Source organism: Lepisma saccharinum, chromosome 1 (assembly GCF_977018435.1).
Source record: "Lepisma saccharinum chromosome 1, izLepSacc3.1, whole genome shotgun sequence".
NCBI classification, from domain to species: domain Eukaryota; kingdom Metazoa; phylum Arthropoda; class Insecta; order Zygentoma; family Lepismatidae; genus Lepisma; species Lepisma saccharinum.
Window position 1 is genome coordinate 36,972,408 of NC_139229.1, and position 18,479 is coordinate 36,990,886.

The 18,479-nt window shown below is 37.3% G+C and overlaps 1 protein-coding gene across 8 annotated transcripts in view; it reads right to left on the reverse strand.

The window, feature by feature from the left end:
• Positions 1-18,479, reverse strand: part of LOC145994646 (TOX high mobility group box family member 4-like) — an 855,605-nt gene that overhangs the window by 32,179 nt on the left and 804,947 nt on the right. For all 8 annotated transcript variants that reach the window (XM_083130798.1, XM_083130789.1, XM_083130816.1 and 5 more), the window contains 3 exons: positions 17,270-17,394; positions 14,850-15,099; positions 3,337-3,449 (listed from right to left, as the gene is read on the reverse strand). In XM_083130798.1, coding sequence (XP_082986924.1) covers positions 3,337-3,449; positions 14,850-15,099; positions 17,270-17,394 — 488 coding nt within the window. The remainder of the gene's footprint in view (positions 1-3,336; positions 3,450-14,849; positions 15,100-17,269; positions 17,395-18,479) is intronic.

The window sequence follows — 18,479 nt, forward strand, 5'->3', positions numbered from 1 at the left end:
CAATTAGTGTTGTAATGAAAATATTAAAAAAAAAACACAAAAAAAAACAAGTTATATCACGGTCGGCGGGCACTTAAAGAAAAAAAATGAAAACTAGACAAAGTTCCTCGCTCCAATCTCATCCCCTGCAGAAAACGCTAGGACGGAGGTTATCAAAAGTTTAGTATTAAGTATACGAGCTAAATGGGATGTCTCTTCAATCCTCCTTATGCTTTGTTCTACTGTGGAAACAATTCAATTTTTTCCCCTTCTCCTCGCCGAGTTATTTCAAACAACTGGCAGGGCCCAGGCTGATGGATGCTCTAAACAATGGGAACAGACATCCCAGGAATCAAATTATCCATGTTTTCCTTCAAAGACAGATGGATCCTATGGAAGAACGGGAGGGAAATAGAGGGACGGAGGGGGGAGAGAGGAGAAATGGAAGAGAAAGTGGGAGGGGATAGAAGAACGGTTTTTCTGCAATCAATAAAACATGGAGAATTTGAATTGCACTATCCTTCTTCCGTTTGGGCCCCACCCGTAGCCTTGTAAATATGCTATGACTAAAATTGGAAATTCATGTTCTGGGAGAAAAGATGGCGGTAGATATTGAGTGCGCCGGGCATTCAAGAATAATTGTTACAAGGAACACGTCCGCTAAAAGTAAATACAAAGTTTTTTTTCTCTCCCCTTCCCCCTCTACGCCCCCCATTTTTTCCTCCTTTTTCTTTTAGTAGTCGAGATTTACTTTTTCTGTACGAAAGAGCCTTAGAGAGAGTTTTCGTTGAAACTTCTTTTTGTCGAGAATGGCATAGCAGCCCTTTCCACTTTTCTGGGAGATCCCATATTTGCGACATTCGGGGAGAGAAGAGGAAAGATTTTTTTCCCTCTCTCGCTAGTATCTTCCGCCTACTTTTTCTTCCCGCAGTTTATATGTTGGAATAGTGGGGCAACATCAAGTTACCCGACACTGTCATAGTTTTGTGTACACACTGTTTACAGCCTTGTTTTAAGTACATTTTATCATTAGACTAGCTAATGGGGACTGGACCTACCGTTTAAAGTGGGTCCATTGTGCCTCCACCGGCGATCGAACCTGGGGCCCCTTGATTACAAGGCAACAGCGTTACCACGACGCTATTAGAGACGTACTATATACAATGTTATGCCTGCGACAATGGAACGACGAACAATGGTAAGAAGCATTAACCAGAAATAATAATATGAATGTTTAATACGTTAATATAATTTATAGGTCTATTCATAATATGAAAATCAAATAATATTGTATTATTACATGAATAGGTAAAAAGACTGTGTAATAATACAGCACGTATTCATTATCTAGCTTACGTGTAGTTAATATCGCCAAAATTTGTATAAAACAACTGCCCTGGCAAGGAAATTAATGTCAAAAAGATAAAGAATTGAATATTAATTGAATTCATTGAATAACAAAAGAGGATCCCCTTAACGAAAGTAAAGTTTCTGGTTAACACTGTGCATAAATCTTCTTCGTACAGTCATTCAAAGCTGTATGATCCCAATATAATAATTTCAGCTGAAATAAGTAACTCTCGATTATACAACAAATGGTAAACATGTATATCTTCATTATTTAATTTTTTGTACTTGGTTTAAGTCTTTCGGGGAAATGGGACCCCCTGAACCTCCGTAAAAAATAAATTGGAGTAAGATCCCAGTTATACGTAAACGTGGATAGATAGATATGGCTATCTTATTTAGAATTAGCTCGCTAAATAAATGGGAGGATGTGCACAATCGTAGAGTTTTGATTACTTGTTGGTAGTCTGTTATCATAAGGCGTAGAATGGTCGACCTGAGGAAACAGATAGCCTTATATTTAACCAATTTGTGAAATTATCTGGATTTTGTCCAAGGGGCAAAAACAAGTGTCGATTTGGGCCCACTTGAAGCTCAGATAAGGCGTTTTGCGGAATCGAACCAAATCCTATCGATAGTAAGGCGACAGTTATCAAGGAGGAGGGGCTGTTACTGGCAAAGTACACACAATTTAGACTGTCATTCCTGTACAAAGAAAAAAGTGTTGCAAGCTGTCCTGTAATTATTCTTCACATGATAAAATATGAGACTTAGTACTTATGCTGCTGCATTTCAAAGATAAACAATTGCCATTTGCCAAATTTCTGAAGCGCGCTTGCCACTGGTTTGAATTCTACTCAAGCAAAGAGATGGAATAGTTTTAATCAAGAAGATATTATTAATGGTTTGTAAACGATCTCATTATTCAAGTCTCTTTAGTAGGTTACAGTAGAAAGAGAACCGGCTGGAGAAAGTGGAAATGTAATATTAGTAAGTAGGATATGATAAAGATACCATTACGCAACATATTATGCAACTCCCGCGGTCGTGCTTTGGAATGCGGCACGGAAGTTCTCTTTCGGAGCCGGTCGAAACTCTCTACATCCCAAATACGTTTGCATGTAATCCTTGCAGATTTCAACGCGGGCTGTTGGTCCCTATTCTTGAGACAATCAACAGATACCTGCACAATTTTAGCCGCCGTGTGGTAAAGTCAGCAACAAACAAATATTACCAGGTTATTGGATTAAAATAGGCCAACAAGCAAAAATTCAAACTCTTTCTTCAACGAAAATCTCGTCTAAAGCCTGCAACACCCTACTGAAACAACATCTGGTTTTGTCCGCTTCACTACCACTCATAACCATGATGATGAACTGATAAGGGAACAAACAAAATCACCCTTGTATTAAAGCTTACCAAAGATTAAGACCAACCATTAGGACTAGAAGATACTTTGAGTGCGAAAAAATTAGGATAAATTAAACAATCCCTCAGATTGTATTAATGTGGCGCTGGTTCTAAAAATACAAGAAATATATGTTGCATTGACTGTTTTGCTACCGAATCACATTTTGGCGCCTAAATGTCGATGTTGAAGTCACTCACTTTCGTACTTATTGAGTAATTTATATTTTATTTCTTTGCATAGGATTCATGAAACATATAATGAAAAAAATAACCCAGGAAATTTGCTACTAGTAGGCTTTCATCTTGCATAGCAAAATTTCTTCACCATGTATTCTGTTGTCACTATACAAAAATAAATTTGAATTTTCTGAATCAAAGTTAGTGAAGTAGTAGTACTTGATGAGGTATTTTTACAGACAAATTTTATAGTGTAGAAACACGTGTGGTGTATATTCGAAATCTACATATGTTCTGCTTTAAAACAATGTATACGAAGAACACCGCTCTTCACCGATATTATGATTTTGACCATCAAGGTTGGCATTTTTCCGGAATTGCTCTACTCTAGAACCACAATAATTCAGACATAACTACACTCACTTCTGGGGCTCGTTTGGATCCCTCTTCTTCTTCTTCTTCTGCACCTTCGGCTTCTTCTGGATCTTCACCATGGTGTCGGCAGGCTCTGGAGAAGGTCGCTTCATTCCAGCCATCTGGAAGACAAAAGTTGGCACATGAGGCATCGCAGACAATGCATCATACGTCATGATGAACGAACCAAAAACAGGTCTGACTACACATTTCAAACAATAAGGAAAAGTATTACTTCTTAACATGACGCAGACTATACTTAAGAACTGATTTTGATAAAGTTTGAAGAAAAATGTAGGTCTAATATTTGGTTCTATGTCTTTGGGCAATTCACGTCCTGTTTCAATTATACAACTTGAATAAAGTCGTCGATAAAGACAAAAGAGAATTTTAATAATTACTAGTTGGTTAACAGGCGTTGTAGTATTAAGTGTAACAACTGCAATTTCTGCTATTGCTGGTTTTGATAAAAAAAATCAAAGATAGCGCATATCTTGTATGGTAACAAAAAATATTTTTGTGGCTCTAGTAATCAAACACTATATCCAAAAGCTCAGAGAAAGTTAACATTTTACAACTGCCACAGGCGTAAGAAAGGTTTCGAGGTTTCGAAATGGCAATGTGAACTTCAACAAGGCAAATAAGGGAGCATGCTGTTTTTTTTTGTTTTTTTAAGTTAGTTTCATTTGTAATAACTTTTAAAAAGTAATTTGCTTTGTACAGAGATACGTTTTATCCCAGCGTAAAGGTATACAAAAGAGTAAGCTTTTAAAAAAGAACTTTACAGAATAACACGCATTTGTTTATTCATTTCTTCCTCAAGAAGATATTATTTAGCGTTATGTCTACTCCAAGCAGATGTTGGAATTTGTGAGATTTCGCATCAGACTATATGTTCAACAACTGCTTGGTATATCAGTGTATTTGGAGAAACATATCATTGAAGTTCGTTCTACAGGCATATGAATAACACGTATATAAACTATGTGTCAATGTATTAATGAAAAATTTTATGTATATGGTTGAGGGGGAGAAAAGTCTGTGCAAGGTCTTAACTCCGCCCTTGAAACAAGACCTTCATAATAAAAATAAAGGAGTTAATAAAATACAAGAATCACTGAGTGACAGTTATTGAGTTTTATTATATTGAACAGATAATAACACACACTATCCGTTGGCGTATTGCAATCACCTGTTTCTTTTAGAGCAGCCGGGCTTCCGATGGCACAGTGGTAGCGTCGTTGCCTTGTAATCAAGGGGTCCTGGGTTCGATTCCCGGTGGAATCACATAGTGATTCTGATTCCACTTTAAACTGTCGGTCCAGTCCCGATTAGCCTTACCGTGCATAAAGTGGACTTAAAACACCAACTCTCACTTTTAGAGCAGCCTTATTAATTAAGGTTGCGTACACACTTGATTTCCACGCTTCGAACTGCACTTACGGTAAGTGTGTCTACAGTGTGCTGACCGTAAAACGAGAATAACATTTCCGCTTCTGCCGACAGAAGTTTCAGTGCAAAACGTAACGACGAGAGAAGCTAGCGATTTGATAACCAGATTAAGCCAGGAAGAATGAAAAAAGGGAGACAAAAATCGTTCGGCGTGCCTTTGTGTACATGAACCGCGAAACTCGCCTTTTCCAAAGCGCGATTAAAACCGACCAAAGAACCCTGTTGTGCATTGTGCATCCACGGGAGCTCGAAAGAAGCGAAGGGAGAGGGCACCGATCAAGGAGCAATCATTTCTACCTGATGTACACGGTCGGATTTTCACGTCCTAACGGCAGACTCAGGGATGCAACGAGCGATCCACAAAGCCAGGTTAACTTTGATAAGGGAACTGAAAATGCTAACGCCGATCTAATTAAAGCCTGCGCATTAAATCGGATACATCTGTTCCAAGCCGTAAAACGGCAGAATAACAATTATCATCACACATTAAAAATAAAGTTATATTCATATCGTATTTATTTACAACATATATGATTCCATATGCAAGTACTATATTTCTTGAGTCTGCAGTTTCAATTCACATGTTTTATCATAATATTCATCTTCATCGTCGCGATTACATTGAACGTACAATCAACAACATATTAATCAGTAGGCATAACAACCGATTTACAGCGAAGTGAGTTAGAAACCATGCGTGCTCAACTTTGATAACGTGTCTCGAATTTAACCAGGAAATGGGCGATCACTCCCCAAGGCCACGCTGCAAAACTAATGCCAAAAGAGGGAATCTCTCCATTTCAAGTTCCAGTCCTAGTTATACTCTTTGCGAGTCTCTCACCCATTTAATCGAATTATCATCCATCCTCATACTTGTGATCAATTATAAAAGTGGCATAAAAGAAAGAAAAAATACAAAAAAATGTAAGATTACTACAATGTCAGAAGTACATTGTAAAAAATGTAAATACAAGATTATCTTCAAACACGCATCCTGGATAGAACTGTGTAGACTGACACCTTACTCCCGAAATATACCAATCAATCTGTAGTATGACCTTCAGTAATAAAGTTGTGCGTTTCAGGAAAGTTTGCTCGAAGCTCTTCATATCAAGATTGCCTCGGTGTGAAGAGTATTGCCAACTTATTTTCCGCGGGCAAAACTTGTTTATACTGTTTAACATGCTGCCGTTTGTACAATATCCTACAGTGGTTCTAAACCTTTGTTCCATGTATCCTTTATTAAGGTTTCCGAAATAGGAACTTCCTCCTCTGAGGTGTACAGCATAGCATTTTGAATCTAGGGCAATTGCGATGAAGCCAAAATCACGGACAATTGCGATGATTTTGACGGTGAAGGTAATTTTATAAATTATAATGGTAGGGCAATTGCGACGATCAGAACCTGACCTAACCTGACCAAAGGCGCCACAGAACTAATAATGCTGTAGAAGGTTGGAACAACAATATAAATAAGTGGCTTGGAAGACTGCATCCAAAAATTCATGATGTTCTGGCCTGCTTCAAGAGCCAAGCAGAAGACACCAACATGAAGTACATGCGAATGGAACTTAATCTAGAAGGTCAGAAAAGGAAGAAGCGTGACATTAGAATCGACGAGAGAGTTGGAAAGTGTATTTGCACATATGGTGAAACGGGTGACTTCAAAAAGTGTCTGTTGGCTGTAGCCCATGTTTAAAAACTTGATTGAACCAAATTATCAGCCGAAAATATCAATATTATTGAAGGCTACCTAGCATTTTAGTATAACATTAAAGTGTTGCGTCTAGGCGACGTCGAAAAGAATTAGTTTTGGATAAAAGTTTCCGCAAAAAGAGTAAACGTTCTTTTTAAAAGACGCAAGCACAAGGTCCTTAAAGAATAAGAAGACTTTCCAAGGAAAGCAAAAGTTGGCAGTCAAAAAGTACACACGTGGTCCTGCAGCCGGGCATTTCGCTCGCTCTTAATTTCCCACAAGGCCAGAATCTTCCACGTGTCCTCGGTTGATTATGAAGCCGGCGTTTGTTTGATGAAGCTGTTTCGTGTTGGAATAGCATGATTTAATATACCGGCGTTCGGCCTATTGCAGAAACTGCTGCAGAAAAATTTATTTCCCTTCAGAGAAAGCATCTGCATTGCGATGTCAAGACAGAGTAAAATGTTAATAACTCGTATTCTTCTATTCATAACTTCCGTGCTGAGTGGATATTGCAGTTTCATTGGCTTCTGCAGATTCCAGGTGCTACGGATGGTTACAGAACTGATCTGCCTACTCTCCATCTCTCTGTAGGCCGCAGGATCCTGTGCCAGTCTTTTTCGGAGATCTGTGTCTGTAGAAACATATCACTTTAGAATCCCTTCTTTCTGGTTTTCTATAAAACCTTCGTTTGCTTGAATCACGTTACGTCGCTTTACTGCCACTTTTGGGTAATCGCCACGACGAGGATGAATGATGGTTAAGTAAGATGAGGAACAAGCGCACAAACACTCATGGAAAGGGCAGAGGGGGAGATGACAGACAAGAAACAGAAAAAGAGAAGGACACAGACAAGAGAGAGAGAGAGAAAGAGAGAGACACACAGACACACACACGCACATGCGCATGAGAGAGGGGGGAGACAGAGAACTCTGAACGAAGATTTTAAAAATGTCGGCATATTGAAAGTAAGGAGACAGAGAGAGGAGAAATTTTGCTCTCCTGAAACTCCCTTTCCCTCTGAATAATGCATAGTTCCACATTTCTCAAACACTTGTCCCAGAAACCACTTCAAACCCCTCTCCCGTCGCCCCCCCTTTTTTTTTTACTTTCTAGGGAGATATCATTATCCTAATGCATTCCGAGCACCAAGGATGTGGCATTCTTATCCGGTAAATATGTCAGATTTTCTACCGTGGAAGAGTGAGTGGCTGTTCGTCTCAATGTTGCTATGTCTCCTGACAACTAAGAATAACTATAGGCCTATCATTTCGCTTATTGCTTACACCACATTTTCAATTACAATCGGAAACAGTTTTCTAAAAATATATTTCATGGCGCTTTATACCAGCGTGGCAGTACCAAAAATTAATATAGTTTCAACAAGGGGCAGAAAAAATCGCAGAACACAGACAACTGAAAATAGGAATTGTAGCTTTCCTGGCGACGTGATTCGAACAGGTGCTTTCGGGTTATCAGCCAGGTATCGAATTAACTTGTCTGATAACCCGAGAACACCCGTTCGAGACAGAAAACCTATTTGTAGTTCATGTGGAAAGTTCAGAAATATCAAAATAAGTGATACTGACTGTTAGATTGGAGAAGAACGCTTCTCACAGAAACATTGCAATACGTTCAGATAAATATATTTTTAGGGGGTACATGTCTGCGCACAAAACAACAGCGCATACAGACTGGAAGTTCAAGCTATTTCCGGAACAAGTTTCATCGTTCTAGGACCAACGGTTCTCTACTTAGTTTATTTCTGGTTTTAAACTCATCTTGAGAACAGCCGTTGAAAAGGTCTGGTTGTGCAGATTCCGAATATGTAAACATTTTCCCACTCGCAATCTCTTGTGTCAGTCTCTACGTGTACGTTTAGAGCCTTAAAAATGTATGATTATAAGTATAGAGAATCATCGGACAGGTCTTGTGCAGCTTAAATGTGAATATGTATGTAAAAAATAATAATTAAAAAATCAGATTGGAAGAGGACACATTTTTACTACCACGTTTCGCGCAGTGGATATAATTTTGGCTACGTTTAAAATACGTGTCTTGAACGTCATTAATGGGTATATGTTGTCTGACCTACTAGCACAATGCTCAGGGATCCTGGGTCGAATCCTAGTTAGTTTCTTCACCAGAGAAAGGAAAGAATCCAACTTGAGTTTAAGAATTCATCTTTCTGCGTCTTCTAGTCCCCCCCTCTCTCTCTCACACACATAATCTTATAGCCGATTGGTAGAGTCAATAGTAAATTGAAGCTGCTATGGACTTGTCGAAAAAAACACAAATTCCGACTATTTACCTTCTCTCACTGCCTTTTCAATTCGATTGTTTTCCAAAAAGTATCCCTACCGTACATTGAAACTACATGCCGACAGACAAGACAACTGCATGAAAATGAGGAAAAGCACGAAACAACCGAAAACAACTTACAGGACACGTTGAAACAACTTCATCCTTACAGATATCCTCATCTGCACTGTAGCTTGCGATACCAAGTGCAAATCAAATACGTTTACATTCTTATCAGCTTCAACTTTAATACATTGCGCTCGTAATTCTTTGCTTTCTTTATCGCCACAAAACAATTCTTTGTTTTACATGCTTAAAACAATCACTACGTATCCGTAACATGAAAACTCCATGCTTTAACGGCTACGTGCATAGTGCACAATAGTAATTAAAATAAGCTGCAACAAAAATCTGTTTTCTTTAAACTGAAACGTGTGTTTTTCAATACTTATTACATAGTTATCGGGACTTTCGAACAATTTTTGCCATCAGGACTATGTTTATAATTTCTTGCACTTTTCTGTCCCTTTACCAGCCTGTTATATTAATAATAATCATGGCCAAATATTCTTCTACGCACTTTACCGGTTAAAAATTCATATAGGAGGAGCATATTGTATTCTGAACTTATGTAACTTAAAGGTCTATCTAAAAAAAAAATGTATCTTTTTAAAATATAAAAAAAAACTCAATCTTCGTATTCAAATATATTTTTGAATAGGTTATTACCAATAATTTCATTTGCAGTATTGATTACAAACTTACTGTATATATTCATACTTTATGGTTTAGCCAGAGTTATAGTATTCAATTAAATCTTCGTATCACTTTCGAAATTGCAGAATAGGGATTGGGTAATACAACTGTTGAGGGAATATCTAACAATTTAGATAGCTATAAAGCAAAACTCCATTAAACTATCTAAAACAACACGTGGCGTAGGATGCGCAATATCATGCGGCGTCTTTAAGACTAAAGACTTCGAAAGTTAATGGATAGCGAAAAAATAAAAAAAGTAAAAAATAAACATGAAAAATAAAGTTGATTCTTTGCTTGAAGTTGCGAAGATGTGGGAGATTTCTTTGCTTCTCTAACTTCCTCCTTCACATTTTACTTAATCTTATTGAAACGAAGAAAGATGGCGAAGCTTATGAGGAAAGAGTTGGATGGAGGAGGGGAACCTCTCCTCATTTATTTCGAGAATATTGCATCAGTTTTATTACAATTTTCATAACAAGTTTCGGGTAGCAGAGGGAGCTCTATATTACAGCCCTCCTCCCTCAGTGACAGCCCTTGCAGGGACTGAGAGAGAGCTTTGTCATTCTATACAAAGGCCATTACATGCTTCAGCGAGCCTGTTGTTGGTTGCATTTCTCCAATGTTTTCAAATTTTACAGACATTATTTTTCACGGACCATTTGATTTCTTCGCGGTTTAAGAGAAGAAACCTTTTCTTTTTTCTCATCTCGGCCATGCATACAAACGGCATGCTTAAGCTCTTTTGAAGTTATTCTCAATTTGTATTTTATGCATACGATTCCTCCAGCAAAAAAAACTGCGGTGAGGGTCCCACGACAAATAGGGCCTCGAGGAATACTCGGGAAGATATGGAATAAGAAGTCTCGCTCTTATCAGAGGATGAAGTAATGACCCACTGCAATACAATCTGCAGTAATGCATCGCAACAATGTAGCATCGCCATGTTTTCACTTGCTGGGAAAGTGTGTGTACTCGGCATCAGATTGTTTCTAAATTTAGTCGTACCAGCAGTGGCGTGGAGGTTATAGCCCCTCCTGGCCCAATTGCCCTAAGAAATATCGCGTCAGATGTTTGAAAAGAATAAAATATCCATTTGGGGGCATTCCAAAAACTCATTTTATAGCGCCGGGGCATTATATATAAAATATACACCACAAAGGATTAAAAATTTGCAACCAGGGGGAGCATATGGTATCCCTTCAAATACCGCCCTGCATAACACTACTGTCGGATTAAAAATTATGGATACCAGAGTTTTGGACTTTCATGAAAAATTAACCAAAAAGAGTTAGATCAAAATTTAGCTCATTCAACTTAAGCTATGGTAACATTTTTTTTTCGAGTAGTATGCCTTAGATTTTTTATTGTCGTGAACACATGAGAAAGTGCCTTTTTTGGGGATTTCCAAACGAACTCTCTCTTTGAAATGCTATAAATAGAAAACTTGTGGTCCGATCGTGATGACATTTAAATACAGTGCAAGTAGCAAGGTTTTAAACACAATTCTTACTTGTCATTTTCCTTTTAAATTTGCCAAAAAAAAGGGGGCTTTATCAATTTTGTGAGACAACTTTTTCTTAGTATTGGGTAGTCCTACAAATACGATATCTTGGCTCTTTACACCTGTTTTTAAAACCCATGATCATTGTCAATTCGCATTGCGAAACAGATTTTATACAGATTTTCATTCAAGGGAGTAAAAATGTATGTGGAACGTGGCGACACCGCTCGCAGTTTCCACGGTTTAACGAACATCGCGGTAGTGACCAAATGTGTGTATAGTAGAAACATAACGATGCAGAATTAGCATTACAGAGAATGAATATAAATTACAAAATATATAAGACGATACAAAGATATAATCTCCGGTGTAGAACGGGGGGAAAAAATTGACCGCCAGTTAAATACACTGGAAAAGCTATTGCGACTACTTACGAAGATGCACCCGCTCTGCAATGCTGGTATACGCTCAGCTGCTACGCAATTGGCAGGTGCGCTAGCTCGTATTTTGGCTGCTTGCCCTCTTGGCATAATGCTTTGCAAATTGAAAAACGAGTGCCGGAATTAAATGTGGCCAAGTCGCGTTTACGGACACGGGGGCGAAGCAGAGCAAGAACTCAAATCATTTCATAATTCCCATAAAGGTCATTCCACATCAAATCAACGCAAAAACTAAGATTTTGACACCCACCAACTCAGATTTCGATGAAATTTGGTATACTCCAAGAAACCCTCTAAATTTTTTTTCACTATCTCAAACGGTTTTCATTTTACAGCACTTTGAAATGTCATCAAATCAGTTTTGTCCGTCACCCTTGCTTACATTTTATTTCTTTTCTCATTAACCAATCATCAGATCTCTTTGAAATTTTACACAAACTTCAATGAAATAATGAGGATTGCAGAAAATAATACATCAGCACTCAAAATTTTTTTACAAATGACTATAAAAAGACTAATAATGGAATTCAAGCCTAATTTTTGTGGTGGGAAAACTAGGTTACGAAAATCTGAATTTTCATCATGTGGGTATAATGGAACCAAAAACTTTTTAAGTTGAAAATCATTGCAAGGACATGCTCTTTCTCTACAAAAGTTTTTTTTTTTTGTTTTTCATTCCTTCTAACGAAAATTTCACGTTTTTTTGGAAATTGCCTAAAATTTCAGGTTCAATCCGTACCAAATGGTTCAGCACTGGTTGCTCGACCATTTTTTAAAAAAGTAATTTGTTTGTCGTCGTAACCCCTGTACAAGGGTAGTTGAAAACTGGCATTTTTTTTCTAAAACTAGACTGTTTGAAAATGGCGGCCATCTTTGTTTCATGACCAACATTTTTGGCCTATGCAGCCAGTTGCGATAATTATGATAACTCAGCTAAGAAAAATTATAGAAATCTGGGGTAAAAAAACATTGTTTTCAGTACATTTCAGGCTACATTTTACGTTCCCTATCTTTTTTCACCACATCTCATGCAAATGGCTGAAATTTAGGGTCAAAACTGACGATATTCAATTTTGAAGGGAAATCAATGTATAGGATATACTTTTTTTTAGTAGGTAAGCAATGAAATATCAGAGCTATAATTTTTTTAGAGGAAACTTGTACATCCAAAGTTTCAGCAGAAAATATTTGACCTTACTATGCCATTCGTATGTTGTAATTAATTAATTAATACGTACAATAATTGTAATTGCAGGATAGTTCATTAAAAGTAAATAATTATAATTGTAACTAATAACGTAAATTTGTCTGTTTTTGCCAAACTTCAGAGTTCACAATTACAGACTTGCTCTACCGGTAATTCAGGAAGATGGCAGACATGTAGCAGTGCCCACATCCGTCGCGGGGTGGTCGGTCTAAGGTGTTACAGCCAGGTGTCCCAGTTTCCAATCCCTGTCTGCCATGGAAGGGTCATTATGTTTGTCCCTGCGATTACTAAAACATTTCATCCTCGTGGCCGCGATTAACGCCAAGAGGCAGAAAACGTGTCGTAAATTAACCAAACTAGAAGTGGCAGAATCGATACAAAGGTACAGAGTGTATAAGAACCACTAAAGTGTCTCGTCATAGAGAATCCATCCAGGAAAGTATAAGTATAAATTCTCTTAATTGCAGATTTGAGCCAATATAAAAAATAAATTCAGTCTCTGGGGTGGATCTCGGGTGGTATCTACTAGAGGAAGGAAAATTGTTTGAGCTACTTAAAAACAATAAGTAGAAAGAAGTCTTCAAGAAGACTAGATTAAAGTGGTGATGAGACTTCCTTCCCTGAACCACCATTGGCTGCGTCGCTGAGAGAAGATGGCTTTCAATTTTACACAGTACTCCACATTTGACAAAAACCTATGGAAAATGTTTATACAGGGTGGCTCAATAAGTCACTTAACACCCTCAGTACAAGGCCACTGCGGCATGGAATTTGAAATTGGCGATGACCAATCGTTATCAGGCCAAGGGGGAACCACATTGACGCCACCCACACGGTCGGCGGCCATCTTGATGTCCGCCATCTTGAATTCAACTTCAGAATTTTAAATGGGAAGGGGGTCGTGCTACATATCAAAATGGGCTAGAATTTCACGAGAATTGCAATGGTGAATGTTTATTCGACGTATCTTGAACCAGTAAAAAGTTATGACTGAATTCTTGTACCAATTTGCTCCTTTTCGAGGTGTTAGAAAAATGCCTTAAAATTTGTTTAGCGCTTCGGTAATGCATCGAGATCAAAGTGACGTCTATGGAGAGACGTTCGCATGCCATTGCACATTTTTTTAATCGGATACGTCCATGAAGAGCTGTGCATTATGAATGGTTGTCGCGAACAATTTACAGTGTGACGCTTCCATTGAATTAAAAGTCCTTCACAGTGACAAGGCTAATGTTTATGTTCATAAGGAAGTTCATAAACAGAATATTCGATGATTTTTATCTGATAACCCATTTTCGACAGATCAAAGCTGAATGGTTAGTGTTGGTAAGTTAATGGTGTGGCGTGCTGTGTGGAACACGATTGGTTAGTCAATTTTCCATCAACGGAAACTTAAATGCTTAGGGCTACTTGGATTTGTTAAATAAACAGTTTTTTTCATCCTTGCTTATGGAAGAAGGTACTTTTTACAGAGTTTTTTCAATAGGGAAGAACACCAGAACACTTATGGGAACGTTATGAACCAGTTTTTGTCCAAAGTTAGTTATCAGATGACAAGGGTCACATATTCTGTTTATGAACTTCCTTATGAACATAAACATTAGCCTTGTCACTGTGAAGGACTTTTAATTCAATGGAAGCGTCACACTGTAAATTGTTCGCGACAACCATTCATAATGCACAGCTCTTCATGGACGTATCCGATTAAAATAATGTGCAATGGCATGCGAACGTCTCTCCATAGACGTCACTTTGATCTCGATGCATTACCGAAGCGCTAAACAAATTTTAAGGCATTTTTCTAACACCTCGAAAAGGAGCAAATTGGTACAAGAATTCAGTCATAACTTTTTACTGGTTAAAGATACGTCGAATAAACCTTCACCATTGCATTTCTCGTGAAATTCTAGCCCATTTTGATATGTCGCACGACCCCCTTCCCATTTAAAATTCTGAAGTTGAATTCAAGATGGCGGACATCAAGATGGCCGCCGACCGTTTGGGTGGCGTCAATGTGGTTCCCCCTTGGCCTGATAACGATTGGTCATCACCATTTTCATGTTGCGCGCTGCAGTGGCCTTGTACTGAGGGTGTTAAGTGACTTATTGAGCCACCCTGTACACTAAAATCAAACAGGGTTCTTAAGTGGTGACACGATCGACTCACCATAGCACTATGCGGCGTGCTGTCGTCACTGTCTTCACTGGTCGTCTCCTGACCGGGAGGACTGTTCCCTTGCGGAGAGCGCCCATACTGAGGCGCAGCCATTCCCTGATGACCCATCATCATCTGAGAATGTTGCTGTTGCTGCTGCTGTTGTTGTTGTTGCTGTTGCTGATGCAGCATCATGAGCTGTGAACCCTGTTGTCCCGGTCCTGCCATTGTGTATGTTGGCTGCTGACTGCTGTAGGAAGAACTGGAAAGAAAGAAGAGCGTCCAATGTAGAATATGTAAGTACTTTAAAATATATAGTTCATGAATGTATGTAAAAATGCACTGAGAAGAACTAAACTTACTCAGGCTATAGTTTCAATGTTTAAGTACAGGCTAAAAGTAATAGTTTTCTTGAAATGTGAAAAAAGACAACGGTAATTAATTTATTTATTTTTTAACATTTTGTCAAAAATAAATTTACTGACTTTTTCAGCTTTAGCAGGTGTTTTCAAAAACTTTCCAGAGCACTTTTAAAATGTTTAAAGATATTAATACCAGGGCTGGGCCGATACTACCACTTTGAACCGATACCGATGTTTGAAGATTGCAACACTTAAAAGTTGTTCAAAATAATGATTAACATTAGTGGGTATTTCCCTCCAATCATAAGTATCACTTTACCAGATTTTTCCTTTAAAATATTTTTAAAATTACGCCAGAATGTAAACATTCTTCAGTAATCACAAAATACAGTTTTATCACATAATATTGGCACAAAATATATGGATTTTTAATTTGCATAACTTCCAGGATAATTAGACTCTGCGAAAGTGTCACGCGGCATTTTTTCGGACCCCGCGAACGATCAAAAAGCAGGAAAATTATCAGTCCTAATGAATATATATGTTGAGATGTAAAATTCGCATGCTAATCACATGAATGAAGTTTCTTCAATTATCCAAAGTAGATTGGTTGGTTGGTTGCTTGATTTGGTGTTTAAGTCCACTTTATGCATAGTAAGGCTAATAGGGACTGGACCTACAGTTTAAAGTGGAATCCGAACCAATTGTGCCTCCACCGGGTATCGAACCCGGGACCCCTTGATTACAAGGCGGCGACGCTACCACTGCGCCATCAGGGAGGCCCCTGTGTCCAAAGTAGAGTTTGAAAAATAAAACACTCAATATTTTTGCACAAAATTCAATCAAAAAGCTTCTTGCAGAAAACCGTGAAGTGAGTTTTCCAGTATAATCCTGACAATATAAAAAGACATTAATTTTCTCTAACTTTTCCAAGTTTTTGAACGCATTTACAAAATTACCTAACTTTATCCATTACATTTTTGCCCCAAGCTGATTTCACTGGCTTTTGCAGGTCATTGAACCATGGTTATAATCTTGGGACGGATTTGTGTGTTCCAAAAAAAAGTGTCAGGCATGTAAGTATATGTTTAGTTATTTTAATCAAAATATGGAATTAAATTTGGACATACAATTTTTAAAAAATGGCAATTTCCATTAAGGATCACCTAGCTAAATAAAATGTGTTAGGCTTACACCACATTAATTGCAATGCAAAAATTCAAAAACAAAATGAATTTTATTTTTGGCTACCAAAACAATGAATTCCGAAACTCTCCAAGTCCTAAAGCGTGAATCTCCTCCTGTTGTCGGTATAGACAAATTTATATTGACTGAAACTGCGTTCAATATCGCCATGAAATAATGGAAGTATATTTAAAATATGAAATGGATTTCATTGCGAAAGCTTGAGCTTGTACCTATTCTCTATTGTTGACAATAGATTCATTGTCTATTGTCAAGATTTAAAATGAACTGAGAGTACAAAACGAACAGAATACAAATAAACAAAAAACCTTCAGTATTTTTTTAAAAAAATGGGAAATGTAGTAATAGTATGAATATGGAATGTATGTCGGAAAATGTTTGAAAATATAAAATTATATGTAAAAATAACTAAAATATGCAATAAAAGCTAAAATATGTAAAAATTTAGAAAATAAAAATGGCATTTTTCGAGCTAACATACCACAATTTACAATGGTGATACAAAACATTAATTTATCATAATAATTAACCATAAATTCGTTCCCTGGTTATAATCTACAATTTATATAAAAAAATTAAAAAACATACGCGTTACGCAAATAGATATTCACTATTTTTATTTATTGTATGGTTTTTATTTATGGTTGCCTAGTTTGTACTGGTGGTATTACAGATATTTTCTTTTCAGTTTTGTTTCAGTCAAGTTTATAATTGGTTAAAATCAAAACCTCTTTAGACAGTGCTCCTTACATCTTTATGCAATACTGTATTTTTGAAGTGAGTTCTGGGTTGACTGACTTCCTTTTGAAGAACTACAACTTCTGTTTCACACATATACATACAAATGCGACTTCAAAAACTTACCTGACGCTAATTCCCATGGAATGTTCGGGCATTCCCGACATGTAGAGCGGGGGTGGGTAACCTGCCTCGCTCATAGCTAAACTGTCTGTGGTCTGGCTCATCGGCTGAGAGCATGCGAGCGACATCTGCATAGAAGAAAAATTCAATTAGTACACGCGCCTGTTGTAACTACTTTTACCATTTCTTAAAAATTTGTAGCAAAGTTTTGATGCTTTATCATCTCGCTAAGAACATACTGAACATGAAAGTTCATCATTTAAAAATTAATACATAATCAGTACGTATTTTATAAATATATACTGTAATATGCTCTAAAAAGACAAAATCTGTAAAGTAAGATATGGTAAAATCCTCTTGCATAAGTAACACGAATTTTCAGTGCATACAGAGTGCAACACAAATGGTTTAGTAACAAGAAGTTCACAGTAGACTGACTGGTTTTGGATTTTGATCCATGAATTTACGTTACATTTCATTATGATAAATATTATCTTACAACAAACTTGCACAATCGTAAATATAAAATATAATATTTATAATACCACTACGATTATGACAACGAAACAAAACCGACTACTAGTTTTTACGGATTTCCTTCAATGTCACTAGAATCAATTATTCAAAATAACAGCAAATTTTGTTTAGAATTCTGATCAGGTAACTACTGTCGTGTGTTGTTTTGAATAGTATAGCAATAATTCAGTGTGGTTAAGTTTATTCGACGGGGTTGGGGAAGGCTGGGGTGGACGAGCACAAATATACTAAAACGTATACAGGGTCGAGGAGGAAAAAGTTCACTTGTCCTTAAATTAAAGTGTTTCTCAGGGTTCAAGGTTACTTTTTGTTATGTAAACTATTCCTTGCCCTTATATTTTAGAACATTTCTTAAAATAAAAGTTTTAAAATTTGCTTTTTTGTCAATCCTCAACAATTTAAATTAAAAATGGGTTTATATTAATACGTAATGTCTTTGAATTGAGTGACTGATTGACTTGATTTATTTTACTTCGCCTTTTGTGCCACTTTTGTCTAATTTGCGAAGATGGGATGAGTGGTGATATGATGAAATTGATGATTGGGATTCGAACCCGAGACCCCCGGCGTCGTAGCGCGATGTGCTAACCACTCCGCCACGGGGCCCGGATAATGTCTTCGAATTAAAATGAAAATGGTATTAGAAGTTCATATATATATTGGATACGAAAGATTA